General features: G+C 40.2%; 1 protein-coding gene across 1 annotated transcript; it reads right to left on the bottom strand.

The window, feature by feature from the left end:
* Positions 1-651: 651 nt before the first annotated feature.
* Positions 652-3,270, bottom strand: LOC143884458 (U-box domain-containing protein 16-like). The gene is made up of 2 exons (XM_077388050.1): positions 1,625-3,270; positions 652-1,114 (listed from the first exon to the last, which is right to left on the bottom strand). Exons 1-2 carry the CDS (start codon positions 3,209-3,211, stop codon positions 761-763), a joined length of 1,941 nt encoding a protein of 646 aa, XP_077244165.1. The 5' UTR covers positions 3,212-3,270; the 3' UTR covers positions 652-760.
* Between the last annotated feature and the right edge of the window lie 13,724 nt (positions 3,271-16,994).

The following is a 16,994-nucleotide window of genomic DNA, read 5'->3' as shown; positions in this document are numbered from 1 at the left end:
TTTTTCTGCTCTATTATTCTTATGATGCATGTGAATGAATGCTTATAATAAACAGTGTCTCTCCAATTGACTTATTGGGACAGCCCTTATAGTGTGCTTATGACTACCCTTTTACACTAGAGGAGGTTGTCCCAAGTTTTAAAAAAGGGGAGGGGGTGAATATATAATTTCGCTTCTAGTTTATATGTATATTGGAAACTCTTTTTGCACCTTCTTATGGGTAAGCTAGGATTGACCTCCGGCCTTAGGCCATGTTTGGATTGCAAGAAAAACATTTCTTGCCGAATTTTTTTATAGGAATTTTTTTTTGCTTGTTTGGATTGCGGGAAAAATATTTATGAATGAAAAAAAATTTCATTTTCCCTTGTTCGGATTATTATTTTTTTATTTCCAAAATTTAGAGGGAAATTAAATCTTTTAGGGCCTAAATTAAACTTCAACCTTTTTTTATATGTAATGAAACAATGGAAATGCATGAAATAATGGAAAAAAAAATTCTTTTCCAAACTTTTCTAGAAAATTCGTGCAATCCAAACAAGGCAAATAGAGATCCGAATCAAATAAAGGAAATCATATATTATGTTGTTATTTTACAAATTAAGAGAAGTCTAATATTGCAAATCACACAAATAAACATAATATTTGTATGACACCAACTGGTTCTTTTGTCCTTTTAATTTATAAAAAATAATCAATCACAGATTCACAGTTATATACAATTGGTAAAAACAAAGAAGCAATGTTAAAAAAAAGAAGAAGCTTACACCATGGAGAATCCGACTGTGGCATCAACTTCCCGCGCCATCACGCATCTCCGGAAAACCCGTCCTAGTGCGGCAGCCTTCGCTCTCGCTCTTGGCGTTCCCGTTGTCATCAGTTCCAAAATTACCCTTTCTATCCCCGCCATCCCTACAAATTCCGCTACCACCTCCTTCCCTCCCTTCCGACATACCGCCACCAAAGTCACGGCCGCGCATTCCTTCACCCTCTCACTCCCATTCCTCAACAACCTCACCATCTTCCTCACCACCCCTTCCGCACCCGCCACCGCTATTACTCCTCCCCTCTTTGCCATCATGGCCAAAATCTCCACCGCCAGCTCCAGCACGTCATCCTGTTAAGATATGCTCCATTAGATATGGCAAAATTTAACCGTTGGATATTCTAGTATTAGATGAGAGATAAGTTGATTAAATTAGGCTACTTACGAAATTAGGCAAGTAGTTTAGATTGGGTTTATCTTTTCCTAATCTTATGGGGCTGTTTGAATACGCGGATTTTAGAATCCAGGATTTCTTTAAAATTGTAGCTAAGAGACAAGAGAAGAAGCTGACTAGCTGTCGTTTTTGACTTCTCACTCTTCTTTCTGTCAGCAAGAGAGTGGCAGATCCTCCCATATTTCCTGATTTTAGAAATCTCAGGATGTAGTAGAGATTTTTAAAAGCTGAACTTCTCACTTAAAATCAAAACAACACTGTCAGGACAACATACGGCAGTTTGATCATGAACCCTCTTTTACACTGTTTTCAAACTAAAAACCTGGATTCTAAAATCCGCGTATCCAAACGGCCCCTTACAGATTGGGAAATTGTTAGAGATTAATGAAAATCGCAAAAATTATTACCTCCTCTATGGCTCCCATTGCGACGTCCACCAAGCCTCCCTCCACCAACTTTCCAACACTCTCTCTATCACCCGTCAAATTCAAAATACCTGCGAGCCCATCCCTCTTCGAACTCGCAGGCCCTACCCTCGCCAACTCCACCAATCCCTGAATGACACGTGGCATCATAGCAAATTGGCTCCGGTAAACATTTAAAGCCGACAAGCTCAATAAGGTAGCTGCCGCATTCTCCCTAGCCTGCCACGTGGCACCCGAACTCAACACCTCAATAACGGCATCAAGACATCCCTCAGTTTCCATTATCCGTTTCTTGTTGGATTCCAGTATGGAAATATTCAGTAATGCCGTAACGGCGTTAATTTGGAGATTCGGATCTTTAGATCCGATAAGAGGTATTAATAAAGGCACGGCTCCGGATTCTGCTATCAAGGCTCTGTTATCGGATCCTGTCTTGGCTAGTAAACGGATCTCATGAACGACTCGGTTCACCGCATCCGTTGACGGAAAATCTCCCGTGAGTTTTTTAACGAGGAATAACGCCGTCATCCGAGTCGCCTCCATTGCCGCTTTACTGGCCGAAACGCCGTTAATTTTGCCGTTTGATTCCGTCTTCTCGAACGGAATATTCTTTTCCCAGCAATATTTAGCTATGAGACTCTTCAGAGCCTGGTTAGGGACGAGATCCGTGTGGGATAACGACTGGCCCGTTTTAGGACACGTGGCGTGACCAGATTCGATCCAACGGCTGATAGAGGCTCGATCGTACGTCTGACCTGTCGATACAATGACCGGATCTCGCATCAGATCGAGAGAGATCGGGCACCGGAAATCCGCCGGAAATAATAACTCCGGCGCAGGAGAACTACCGTCGGCGTATGATCTCGGCGTGGATGCGCCAAAGAGTATGCATTTTGCGTATCGGATGAGGCCGATTAGGGCTAAAATCGTAGCCCTAGATTTTTCAGAGATTTGATTGTGAATCTCATCTTCTAGGGCTTTGATCTCGTTCCCGCAGCTTCGAGAACTATCCAGCCCTAATTTTCTGAAGATGTCAGCGATATTCGAGGGATCGGGAACGATTTCTCTCTCGATCTCATCGATCAGATTCAAGATCTCAGATCGGAGCTTCTCGTCCGTTGGATCAACGAAGAGTTTTGATCTCCTACACTGTTTTTTAACGAGTCCGATCTGTTCTTTCACGTCTTCATTCAGATCTAGGTCTGTGATAGGGAAAATATCGAGGAGAGTGGATAGATCGAGATGAAGTTCGTGAAAAGAAATAGAGATTGATTCGTTTTGGATGAGGAGCCACATTTTGCTTGTTTTGGAGCAATTTTCAAGCAAGGATTTGATTCTTTGTAAGAGGATTAAGATTTCTTTGAAGCAGAGAATGGCGGAGAGAGGGAGGAGAGGAATGAGATCGGATTTGAGGATTTCTTCGATGAGGATTGAGAATAGATTTGTTTTGCGGACTATAGAGGCGGAATTTTTCTGGTGAGGAGGGGATTTGAGAGGTTTTGAGAGGGAGATCTCTTCTGTGAGGAGGAGAAGAGATTCAATGAGTTCTAGAGGCGATAATACCGCCATGAGAGAGAGAGAGAGAGAGAGAGAGAGAGAGATGTTGCGGAGTGGGTTTGGTTGCACGTAGAAATATTGAAGGTTGTGTTTTGGTTCTTCGTTGTTTTTGTTCATAATATAACTACTATTTTGTCCATTTCATTTTTCTAATAATAAAAAAAGAGAGACATATGTGGGTTTTGCTGGATTAAATAGGAAATGATAAATTCGCACCCCTTGTAGGATAATTCACACCCCTGTAACATTGAAAAGAGTTAAAGGAGTGGATCCGATGCATTCCTTGCCTGATTCTCATATGCCTTGACCTACCTGGCTGTCAAAACTGCTGAGAAATTAGGATAATTCGCATCCCTATAACATTAAAAAGCGTTAACGTCTGCCAGATAGGCTCCTTTAAAAGGGGGTGGATTATCCTATAACGGGTGCGAAATTATCATCGAACTAAATGATTTAGAAAGAGTTTGAAAAGCTGACTTGACCCTAGCCGGCTCCCAAAACTGCTGAGAAATTTTCGGGACGGATAAATTCGCGCCCCTTCTAGGATAATTCGCATCCCTTTAAAGATAGGCTCCTTTAAAAGGGGGTGGATTATCCTATAACGGGTGCGAAATTATCATCGAACTAAATGATTTAGAAAGAGTTTGAAAAGTTGACTTGACCTAGCCGGCCCCAAAACTGCTGAGAAATTTTCGGGACGGAGAAAGTCTACTATTGGAGTTGGAATGATTGGTCTTTTACGTAACTATGGAAAATGAAAAATGCAAGAGGCATTCAAACTCAGGAAAGAGATGGGTCACCAGATAAAATGGCCCGTTTTGGAAATATAGACAATGGGGCAAATCCATGAGACACGTTTAAATTTTCAAACAAATGCTATCTCACAAATGTGGTAACCAACGGTGGTTGACCATGGTTTTAAATTTGGACCAAAATCCTAAATGTACAATGCCCGATACGTTACAGTAATTTTTTCAGATCCTATGATCAAGATCTAAAATATGTCCATGGATACCGGTAGTGTGTCTAGGTCCTGTCCATTTAACTTCGGATTCGGATAGTCCATCCGACAACCCTACTCTTATTCTTGATGGATAAGCTGGGGTTAGGCTGGCCCCTACTTGTGTATTAAGAAGAGAATGATATTGAATTTGAGAGTACAAAATGCCAGCTCAATCCTTAGGGTAATGCCTAAAGGAGAAGGGTGAAAAAGAGGGCACTAATGCCCCTTGATTATAAACATCAAAAAGTAGATTTCCGCGGGCGAAAGGTGTTGCGCCAGCGCCGGTAAACCACTACAAAATTCAGAGATCCATTGCTATTACCTTGAAAATTTACACTGGTAGTAGGGGTATTTATATTTTAAAATTATTTTTTCTCGTCTTAATGCCTTTGTCATGAATAAAACTCGGGAAAAATGAATAGAGTCTTCTTAGCTGTAGATATTTGAACCCTTTGGTCTCGATATAGCCACCACCTATCTTTTTTCAAAGTCCGAATTTTTGTTCGCAATCCAAATAGGACCTAAGAAAGAGCTACTAATATCTAAACAAGGAATGTATAGCCCGGCTATGGTAAGTGAAGTGGTTGTCTAATTTATTTTATTTTTTTACTTAAAATATTTTTTTATTGATAGAGTCATGGTTTTGGAGAGGTGGCGCGGAGTGATTGTCATTTTAAATTCCAAATAAAATATTCAAATATTTTAAGCTGCATAGAATCATTCAAAACCAATAAAAAGAAGATCAAGATGCCGATTTCCAACATATTTATCTGATTAATTTTATTTTTAATTAAATAATTTTGGTAGATGGAGTTGTGGTTTTGAGTTAGGAGCTTACTCAGTATTTGTAGTTTTAAATTGAAAATAAATAGTCAAATATTCAAAGCTACTTATTGATAGAGACATGGGTGTAAAATTTGTTTTACGCCCATTTTACGTCGAAAGAATTAGAGAAGTAAAAAATGAGAATAAAACAAAGAAGATTTGACGTACGGGGGTCAAATAAATCGTATAATGACACAGGGGTCTAACTATAGCAAAAATGACATAAGGGGGTTAAAACGTAGGTTTCAAAGTTGCTATAGACGAAAATACCCTTCCAATGAAGACACGTTTTTGCTTTATACTTTTTAAAAATATTTGTTTTATTTTCAGATTTTCAGGTGACATGACTGATACTTTTTCCCTCCTCTTTAGACCTGGCAAAAAGTGACCCGGACCCGCGGGTCCACCCGGCCCGCCCGTAAATTTACGGGTCCGGGTCACCTATTGGTGACCCGTTAGAAATTGACCCGTGGGTCCACCCGGCCCGTCAAAAGTGGGCCGGGTCGGGTGGACCCGCAGGTGCCCGTAGAAAAGTGCAAAAGACGGTTTTTTTCTTATAATTGTCATATTGTTTTACTTTTTTCAGTAGTTTTCTCGGTAATTGTCATATTTTATATGTAATTTTTTTACTTTTGACCTTTTTGCGGTAATTTTTCATTTCAAACTTACAAATTCTGAGAATCTTTCAAAAATCCGTAATGATTACTTCTCTTTATTCTCTTTATTGCTAGCCACCTTTGCCCCAGACCGTACTTCACCCAATCTTTGCAGCAAAGGAGGGGCTACAAGCCGAAAAATAGCCCAGGAGAAGGTGGCTAGCAAATCCCTAAATAAATAAAAAAACTCTTAAAAAATACGTCAAAAATCCGGGTGACCCGCGGGTCGACCCGGCCCGTACGGGCTGGGTGCGGGTCCAATGTTAATGACCCGTAGAATTTTCCGAGTCACTTTGACCCAGCCCGTTTGACCCGGACCCGTACGGGCCGGGTCAAATCCGGCCCGGCCCGCCCGTTTCCCAGGTCTACTCCTCTTCCATTTTTGTCTTTTTTTTACCACTTATCTTCTTCCCCATTAAACCCACTGTAGCACTATTCCTTGCCTACAAACGTCCGGCGAGCACATCCTCCGTTAAACCCATTTGAAGTTTTGAAAACCCTCTTCGTCTCTTTTCATTTTGTCATTTTTTTTAAAACCCTCTTCGTAAAACCCACTGTTTCCCTCCTCTTTTTGTCTTTCCTTTACCACTTATCTTCTTCCCCATTAAACCCATTTTAGAGCTTTGAGCACTGTTTCTTGCCGCTGCACGTCCGGCCACTGGCGAAAAAGATGTTGAACGTCAGACATTGAATGTCTTCCTCGTACAAAAGAAGATAGTAGGGGATTAAGATTAGGTTGTTTTCCAATGTTATTTGAGGTTTATTTATAGTATTTTGCACATTTCAGCTTATGTTTTTTTTTGTTTTCTTGCTTATATCAATGGAAATATGTTGTTTTTGTTATTTACGGTTTGTTTTTTTTATTGTATGTGGGTGGAAGAAGAAGAAGAGAGTAATGAAAAGTGTGTTATTTTTGGTTTGTGTAGTGTATGACCCAAAAGTGTAGTGTATTTAGGTTCTTGATGACCCCCATCCCCCTCCCCTCCCCTCCCAAATAATGGCTTAGAGAAGCCCCAAAACCCCATATATATACCTGGTAACCCTATATAGGTACCTGAAATAGGTGATATGACTTTTAAGAATTAAAAAGCATTTCAGTTTCCCTCTCTTTCTCTTCCCTCTTCTCTCTTCCCTCTTCTCTCCACTCGTCTGTGTTTTTTTTTCCGTCCTCTTCTCCGGCGATCTCTACGGGTCTGTTTGGCTCGTGAATCTCGGCGGGAAGGGGAAGGGGAAGTGAAAGGGGATTTGTGCAGAATGGCAATGAAAGGACCTTATGGGGGTGGGGTTTTGAAGTAACGTTTGATTGTAGGGATGCTTACTAGGATTTTGTTGGAACTAAATTCGGTTTTGAGGGTTTGCCATTCGGTTCTCATTGGAGAGCCACGTGGGCCGACCGTATCCCGACATTGTTGTGGGTGTTTTGACCATCGGGTTTGAAAAACACAACCAAACGACGTGCCAGCATCTAAAATTCCCACGAAATTCTAATGAGATGCCTGATTTTTGACAACCAAACAGAGCCGTAGGCAATCTCTCCGGCGATCTCGACGAAGGTGCAGCACGTATGAAACCTGGAAAACAGTAAACCCTACCTGGTCTCAGTTTATTTTTCATGATTTGTCTTCGGTGTGAGTACGAAGTAGAGATGTAGTTTGTAGTCAGTTGACAAATTTGTATTCTCACCTGTCATAGTAGAGATGTAGATGTAGTTTGTAGTCTCACCTCTCATACTAATAGCTTTTGAACTACATTTATGCTTTTGAACTTTCCATGAATAAAAGCTTTCTTAACATCCATTTATTTTGAGCAACAAATTCTTGAAACTAACAAATAAAGATTAACATTAAAGAAATTGATGCTTTAACAATAGGAGTTGAGTGTATATTTAGAGAAAAAATAAACCATTTGTGGCAAACACACCGTTCTTACAGTTGGGGTAGGCATTCTTATACAATCACATATCTTTCTCCGTTGCCTTCACCCCGTTGTTATCTTTCATATTATTTTCTTTACTATCTGAAAGAAATAATTTGCAAATATTTTATTTAAGAGAAATGTGGCAGTGTGATATGATAATGCGCAAAGGGTGGTTGTGCTCCATAAGATATTGCTATTATTAGTAATTCAAAACTCATGCTATCTCATTTAGCTTTGGTGTTAAATGTGAAAGTGCTTGCGAAAAGAAGACAGACATGAGTTTGAAGAGTGTAGGGATTGAATTTTTGAGGGCCCATAATCCCTTCTCTAATACCATGCATAGCTCCCCTCTATTGCCCTTGAGAAGCCCCCCTTAGGTACTAATAACCCCTTTTTTGTAGCTGAAAACCCATGACTTTCAACTTGACGACCATCTTCTGCATTTTATGGACCCTCCAAGGGTACTTTTTCTACCCCATTTGAGGGCCCATAATCCATTCTCTAATACCATGCATAGCTCCCCTCTATTGCCCTTGAGAAGCCCCCCTTAGGTACTAATAACCCCTTTTTGTAGCTGAAAACCCATGACTTTCAACTTGACGACCATCTTCTGCATTTTATGGACCCTCCAAGGGTACTTCTTCTACCCCATTTGAGGGCCCATAATCCCTTCTCTAATACCATGCATAGCTCCCCTCTATTGCCCTTGAGAAGCCCCCCTTAGGTACTAATAACCCCTTTTTTGTAGCTGAAAACCCATGACTTTCAACTTCACGACCATCTTCTGAATTTTATGGACCCTCCAAGGGTACTTCTTCTACCCCATTTGAGGGCCCATAATCCCTTCTCTAATACCATGCATAGCTCCCCTCTATTGCCCTTGAGAAGCCCCCCTTAGGTACTAATAACCCCTTTTTTGTAGCTGAAAACCCATGACTTTCAACTTGACGACCATCTTCTGTATTTTATGGACCCTCCAAGGGTACTTCTTCTACCCCATTTGAGGGCCCATAATCCCTTCTCTAATACCATGCATAGCTCCCCTCTATTGCCCTTGAGAAGCCTCCCTTAGGTACTAATAACCCCGTTTTTGTAGCTGAAAATCCATGCCTTTGAACTTCAGGACCTTCTTCTGCATTTATGCTAGGTTTTATTTTTTACGTTAATTTTTGGAATGGAGAAATGCGATTTCATTTCATGTACATATCAGTTACTGCATTTCCACCTACGGAGTAAAATAAATGCAAATGGTCGTCTGCTATTTGTTTATGCTAGGCTTTTATTTTTACAATTTGTGGAGTGGAGAAATGGGTTTTCAAAAACACCTTCTTCAATACCATGTAGAGGGCACAATTTATAGTTGATGGGCCTTCTTTAATACCATGTGGAGACCCATGTTCATTGTTGAAGCAGTCATGGTTCACTTGTTTTATCTTCGATTTCATTTATTAAATTATTGGTCCAATGGTGGTCATTGAATTCCAATAGCTAGTGCTTATCTGCTTTGTTTCTCAAAAGGTCTGATGCTATGAGTTTTTTTTTTAAATGCATGTGAGCTAATACTCGCCTGATGCCCATGTGGATAAGAATTTTAACAGACCTCCTAATCTATTTTGGGGGTTTGTCCTTGTTGTTGTGCTTTCAGAAAATTCATATAGAACACTGATCGTTGCACTTATTGGTTAGCTCTTTTGTTTCTTGTTTGCTTTGCTTCATATCTAAGAAGCCAGACCTTAGAGGTTACAGACATGATACATATTTTCAGGTAAGTATGAGAATTGTAATAATTGTTGGTTTGCTTGCTAGCTTTTCTTCATAATAGTACTGATTGGGAATATGAGTTTATGTTATGGGTTGGTTTTTATTGATTTTCTTGGTAATTTATTTTAGAGATGAGGACGAGAATTTTAATGATTGTCAATATAACTGAGTTTTTGGGTTATGAATTGATCTCGGTGATTTTGATTTGGTTGTTCATTGTTATACAGTTTTTATCCGGTCAGGAGCCATTCAAAGCCTTGAAAGATGGTGATGCGAAAAAGTGATAGAGTGAAAGTAACAAAGCCTCCAACAAGGACAGAAAGGAGTTTAGAAGGGGAGGAGACGAAAACTGCAGCTGTGAAGAAGAGAGGAACAGATGTAAGTGTGTATGTTGTTAATTGTATCAATCATAGTAAGTTAATTCATTTACCACATATATTTTGGCGATGTAATTTGTTTTGCAGGCTCCATACGTCCCAGCACGATGTTCTCCAGCTTCTTTCAAATCGACAATGGACATGATAAAGTTCAAGCCAGTCCATTTTCATTACATAGAAAAGACTCATTTCCGACATCTGTTTGGCATGGAGGACATTATCATGCACAAGCCTCTCATAAGAGCTATCCACGATAAGTGGACTTCCGGCACTAACACGTTCACGTTAGGGAGTATAAATGTCCCCTTCCTTCCAAGAGATGTGGCATTGGCATTAGGACTGCCACTTAGTGGAGAGCGAATGGACGTGGTGAGGGTTCTGTCATTCGACAGGACAAAACCGCAACCTAAAGTGCCTGACTGGCCATTTCCAGAGGCCAACGTCAAGGCATCGGTTATTGAGAATGAAATTACAGCATTAGTTAGAGAACGTAATAAAGTTTCGATAGAGAAGACAGTGAAATATATTCTCCTGCATCTTTTTGCCTCTGTCCTTTTCACAAAAAGCGCACATCGAGCTGACGAGCTCTTCTGGCCCTACATCGACGACATAGGAAACATTGGCAACTATAACATCAGCTACAAAAAAGGGGTTATTAGTACCTAAGGGGGGCTTCTCAAGGGCAATAGAGGGGAGCTATGCATGGTATTAGAGAAGGGATTATGGGCCCTCAAATGGGGTAGAAGAAGTACCCTTGGAGGGTCCATCAAATCCAGAAGAAAGTCCTGAAGTTGAAAGTCATGGGTTTTCAGCTACAAAAAAGGGGTTATTAGTACCTAAGGGGGGGTTCTCAAGGGCAATAGAGGGGAGCTATGCATGGTATTAGAGAAGGGATTATGGGCCCTCAAATGGGGTAGGAGAAGTACCCTTGGAGGGTCCATCAAATCCAGAAGATGGTCGTCAAGTTGAAAGTCATGGGTTTTCAGCTACAAAAAAGGGGTTATTAGTACCTAAAGGGGGCTTCTCAAGGGCAATAGAGTGGAGCTATGCATGGTATTAGAGAAGGGATTATGGGCCCTCAAATGGGGTAGAAGAAGTACCCTTGGAGGGTCCATAAAATGCAGAAGATGGTCGTCAAGTTGAAAGTCATGGGTTTTCAGCTACAAAAAAGGGGTTATTAGTACATAAGGGGGGCTTCTCAAGGGCAATAGAGAGGAGCTATGCATGGTATTAGAGAAGGGATTATGGGCCCTCAAAAATTCAATCCCTACACTCTTCAAACTCATGTCTGTCTTCTTTTCGCAAGCACTTTCACATTTAACACCAAAGCTAAATGGGATAGCATGAGTTTTGAATTACTAATAATAGCAATATCTTATGGAGCACAACCACCCTTTGCGCATTATCATATCACACTGCCACATTTCTCTTAAATAAAATATTTGCAAATTATTTCTTTCAGATAGTAAAGAAAATAATATGAAAGATAACAAGGGGGTGAAGGCAACGGAGAAAGATATGTGATTGTATAAGAATGCCATCTGGAAACATGTACCCCAACTGTAAGAACGGTGTGTTTGCCACAAATGGTTTATTTTTTCTCTAAATATACACTCAACTCCTATTGTTAAAGCATCAATTTCTTTAATGTTAATCTTTATTTGTTAGTTTCAAGAATTTGTTGCTCAAAATAAATGGATGTTAAGAAAGCTTTTATTCATGGAAAGTTCAAAAGCATAAATGTAGTTCAAAAGCTTTTAATATGAGAGGTGAGACTACAAACTACATCTACATCTCTACTATGACAGGTGAGAATACAAATTTGTCAACTGACTACAAACTACATCTCTACTTCGTACTCACACCGAAGACAAATCATGAAAAATAAACTAAGACCAGGTATGGTTTACTGTTTTCCAGGTTTCATACGTGCTTCACCTTCGTCGAGATCGCCGGAGAGATTGCCTACGGCTCTGTTTGGTTGTCAAAAATCAGGCATCTCATTAGAATTTCGTGGGAATTTTAGATGCCGGCACGTCGTTTGGTTGTGTTTTTCAAACCCGATGGTCAAAACACCCACAACAATGTCGGGATACGGTCGGCCCACGTGGCTCTCCAATGAGAACCGAATGGCAAACCCCCAAAACCGAGTTTCTATATTAGAATTTCAACAGGAATGGCCTTCTCAAACGACGGATGAGGCTCCACGCACTGCTTCGTCGCATATCTTCCGCTAAATTCTTGTAACCAAATGGCATTTGGGAATTTAGTTCCAACAAAATCTTAGTATGCATCCCTACAACCAAACGTTACTTCAAAACCCCACCCCCATAAGGTCCTTTCATTGCCATTCTGCACAAATCCCCTTTCACTTCCCCTTCCCGCCGAGATTCACGAACCAAACAGACCCGTAGAGATCGCCGGAGAAGAGGACGGAAAAAAAAAACACAGACGGGTGGAGAGAAGAGGGAAGAGAGAAGAGGGAAGAGAAAGAGAGGGAAACTGAAATCAATCTGTGGGCCCGTATCACGTCTTCCGCACGAGACAAAACAATACGCCGTGGATACGACAACTGTTTGGACTGCGATCTGTACGGACTACAATCCTCAAAATCAAGTCATTAGTGGGAAACTCCTTATGGTATTAAAGAAGGGAATATGGGACCTTAAATGGTGTAGAAGATAGATCCCCATAGGGTGGCAATCAACTACACACCATGGTGTTGATGTTGCAAATCAGGGGTTTTCAGCTACCTATATGGGTTTAATAGTACATAAAGGGGGCTCCTGAAGGGCATTAGAGGTTGGGTCTACATGTTATTAAATAAGGTTTCACATGGGGTAGAAGAAGTCCCATAGAGGGCCCATCAACTCCACAAGATGGTCATCACATTCTAAATCAGGGGTTTTCAGATACTTATATGAGGTTACTAGTACGAAAGGGTGATTGTGTGGGGCATTAGTGAGAAACTCCTTATGGTATTAAAGAAGAGAATATGGGGCCCTAATTGGTGTAGAAGATATGTCCCCATAGGGTGGCAATCAACTACACACCATGGTGTTGATGTTGCAAATCAGGGGTTTTCAGCTACCTATATGGGTTTAATAGTACCTAAAGGGGGCTCCTCAAGGGCATTAGAAGTTGGGTCTACATGTTATTAAATAAGGTTTTTCATGGGGTAGAAGAAGTCCCATAGAGGGCCCCCCATCAACTCCACAAGATGGGCATCACATTCTAAATTAGGGGTTTTCAGATACTTATATGGGGTTACTAGTGCGAAAGGGTGATTGTGTGGGGCATTAGTGAGAAACTCCTTATGGTATTAAAGAAGAGAATATGGGACCCTAATTGGTGTAGAAGATATGTCCCCATAGGGTGGCAATCAACTACACACCATGGTGTTGATGCTGCAAATCAGGGGTTTTCAGCTACCTATATGGGTTTAATAGTACCTAAAGGGGGCTCCTCAAGAGCATTAGAGGTTGGGTCTACATGTTATTAAATAAGGTTTTTCATGGGATAGAAGAAGTCCCATAGAGGGCCCCCCATCAACTCCACAAGATGGGCATCGCATTCTAAATTAGGGGTTTTCAGATACTTATATGGGGTTACTAGTACGAAAGGGTGATTGTGTGGGGCATTAGTGGGAAACTCCTTATGGTATTAAAGAAGGGAATATGGGACCTTAAATGGTGCAGAAGATAGGTCCCCATAGGGTGGCAATCAACTACACACCATGGTGTTGATGTTGCAAATCAGGGGTTTTCAGCTACCTATATGGGTTTAATAGTACCTAAAGGGGGCTCCTCAAGGGCATTAGAGGTTGAGTCTACATGTTATTAAATAAGGTTTCACATGGGGTAGAAAAAGTCCCATAGAGGGCCCATCAACTCCACAAGATGGGCATCACATTCTAAATCAGGGGTTTTCAGATACTTATATGGGGTTACTAGTACCAAAGGGTGATTGTGTGGGGCATTAGTGGGAAACTCCTTGTGGTATTAAAGAAGAGAATATGAGATCCTAATTGGTGTAGAAGATAGGTCCTCATAGGGTGGCAATCAACTACACACCATGGTGTTGATGTTGCAAATCAGGGGTTTTCAGCTACCTATATGGGGTTAATAGTACCTAAAGGGAGCTCCTCAAGGGCATTAGAGGTTGGATCTACATGTTATTAAATAAGGTTTCACATGGGGTAGGAGAAGTCCCATAGAGAGCCCATCAACTCCACAAGATGGGCATCACATTCTAAATCAGGGGTTTTCAGATACTTATATGGGGTTACTAGTACCAAAGGGTGATAGTGTGGGGCATTAGAGGGAAACTCCTTATAGTATTAAAGAAGAGAATATGGGATCCTAAATGGTGTAGAAGATAGGTCCCCATAGGGTGCCAATGAACTACACACCATGGACCTCAAGTTGATTATTTGGGATTTTTAGGTACCTATATAGGGTTACCAGGTATATATATGGGGTTTTGGGGCTTCTCTAAGCCATTATTTGGGAGGGGAGGGGAGGGGGATGGGGGTCATCAAGAACCTAAATACACTACACTTTTGGGTCATACACTACACAAACCAAAAATATTACACTTTTCATTACTCTCTTCTTCTTCTTCCACCCACATACAATAAAGAAAACAAACCGTAAATAACAAAAACAACATATTTTCATTGATATAAGCAAGAAAACAAAAAAAAACATAAGCTGAAATTTGCAAAATACTATAAATAAACCTCAAATAACATTGGAAAACAACCTAATCTTAATCCCCTACTATCTTCTTTTGCACGAGGAAGACATTCAATGTCTGACGTTCAACATCTTTTTCGCCAGTGGTCGGACGTGCAGCGGCAAGAAACAGTGCTCAAAGCTCTAAAATGGGTTTAATGGGGAAGAAGATAAGTGGTAAAGGAAAGACAAAAAGATGAGGGAAACAGTGGGTTTTACGAAGAGGGTTTTAAAAAAAAACGACAAAATGAAAAGAGACGAAGAGGGTTTTCAAAACTTCAAATGGGTTTAACGGAGGACGTGCTCGCCGGACGTTTGTAGGCAAGGAATAGTGCTACAGTGGGTTTAATAGGGAAGAAGATAAGTGGTAAAAAAAAGACAAAAATGGAAGAGGAGGGAAAAAGTAGCAGTCATGTCACCTGAAAATCTAAAAATAAAACAAATATTTTTAAAAAGTATAAAGCAAAAATGTGTCTTCATTGGAAGGGTATTTTCGTCCATAGCAACTTTGAAACCCACGTTTTGACCCCCTTATGTCATTTTTGCTATAGCTAGACCCCTGTGTCATTATACGATTTATTTGACCCCCCTACGTCAAATCTTCTAAAACAAATTTTACACCCAAGTTACGTGGAGCGCATGCTTAGCTTGAACGGCATTTTTTTTAAAAAAATACTGTTTTCCACCTAAAAAGGGGCATTAAATTTGTTTTACTCCCATTTTACGTCAAAAGTAACGGAGCCTTAAGAACAGGCATAAAATTTGTTTTACACCCGATATCCATTGAAAGAAACACGTCCGCAGTGAAAAGATTGGAAACATTACATATGGGTAACAAAAGCAAAGAATAGAAACTCTACAAATAAGAAGATACAACCGCTATGAAAAAGAAGAGACAGCAACAAGTCTTTTAGTTGATGGTTCGGCAGTGTGCCTACATCCACGGGGCAGCAACGGAGACTTCGTCTTGAGTAATAGAGAGAAATTACAATTTCAATATATTTTGTTCGACCGTGCATGAAAAATTTAAATTGTATTAACGATTGTATGTAAGTCACTTATATCATCACAATAGTTAATCATCGGTTTAGGTTGAGCTATAGTAAGATAATTAATAAAGAAAGAAACAAAGCTATGTTAGGTCGGCGGTAGTGAAAGCCATTACACGATATTCTGCTTCAGTACTAGACAAAATTCAATAATTGACTCTTTCTTGGCACTCCAAGAAAGATCGACTGAGCTAAAAAAAAGGTATAGATCAGTAGTAGATTACCTCTGTCTCATTGACCTGCCTAATCAACATCCAAATAAGTATAGAGATCAAGAGAACTTTTGAAATGAATGAACAATATAAAGTTCAGGGTCTCACTTGCATGAGATTTTATACGGTGAGTGCGCATGGGGTCCAGTAATTTTCAGAAAGTATAGAGGGGTCCACTTCACATGATGATCTAAACCGTTCATTTGTTGGGCCATAACGTAAATAGGTTGTACCACATAGATATCACCGTGGGATGATCATAACCCTCCGATCTATAGAGGTTTCTAAAATGTGCGGTCCCTCTAAATAAAAAAAAAAATAAATAAAGTCGGTTCAAATTATCTTTTTTCTGTGTAAAAAAAGGGAAATTTTAGAAATATTTTTCCTTTCCAAACTTTTCCAAAAAAATCCTGGAATTCAAACGGGCCCCACAAGGAGACACAACCAATATGCAAAATAAAAGATAACTAAGAATCTTTTAGTTGTTGTTTCTGTGTTGGCTTCTATTGGATTGATTCAAACTGACCACATGATTCTTCAAGAGAACTGTCCGAGCAGTCTACTTACATTTAGAAATACACAAATCTCTTTTCATTATCTACAGAACTATTTACAGTTGAATGTTGGTGTTTTTTATTTTGTACAATGTACAATAATTTCATATAAATCTAGTCCCTCCAACCATATCATACCCGAGACATTTCAAGGCCCAGTCACTTTAAAACTCATAAATCTTATTTTTTATTACTAGCATTATTGGTCCATGCTATTCATGGAATCATGGTTGCCATATAAAAGGGTCCCATCCCATCAAAACATGAGGTGTTAAATGGTGGGCTCACCCTAAGCATTGGATTGGGTAGAGATGTGTAACCCACCTCATCAAAACATGAGGTAAAATGGTGGACCCCACCCTATCAAAACATTGTGTAAATGGTGGGCCCCACCCTTTGCATTGATTTGGCTGGAGATGGTGGGCTCACCTATTTGTGTAAAAGGGTAGGCCCACCATATGCATGGTTTGGGTACAGATGGTTTGGATCATCTTATTGTACTGTAAGATGTACAATACTTTTCAAAAAACTTTGGACTACGCTACAGGCTTACACCATATAAAAACTCATAGAAGTTATATGATAAAGGGCCGTATAAACACTTACTCGTCACCCCGCTCTGTTTGGTTGCCAGGTTTTTTTTTTTCCTAGGATTTATGTGAGAGAAAAAAAATCCAAGGAGATTGGTGGGGAAGAAAACAGTCC

Source organism: Tasmannia lanceolata, unplaced genomic scaffold (assembly GCF_043159265.1).
Source record: "Tasmannia lanceolata isolate RefF3 unplaced genomic scaffold, GAP_Taslan_0.1 ptg000002l, whole genome shotgun sequence".
NCBI classification, from domain to species: domain Eukaryota; kingdom Viridiplantae; phylum Streptophyta; class Magnoliopsida; order Canellales; family Winteraceae; genus Tasmannia; species Tasmannia lanceolata.
This window is presented reverse-complemented; position numbering and strand designations above follow the sequence as displayed.

Bases quoted from the DNA above. Each gene is read 5' to 3' on its own strand.
- LOC143884458 (XM_077388050.1), bottom strand. From the start codon at position 3,211: ATGGCGGTATTATCGCCTCTAGAACTCATTGAATCTCTTCTCCTCCTC. The intron at 1,115-1,624 runs GTAATAATTTTT...ATATCTTAACAG, and splicing joins CAATGGGAGCCATAGAGGAG to GATGACGTGCTGGAGCTGGC.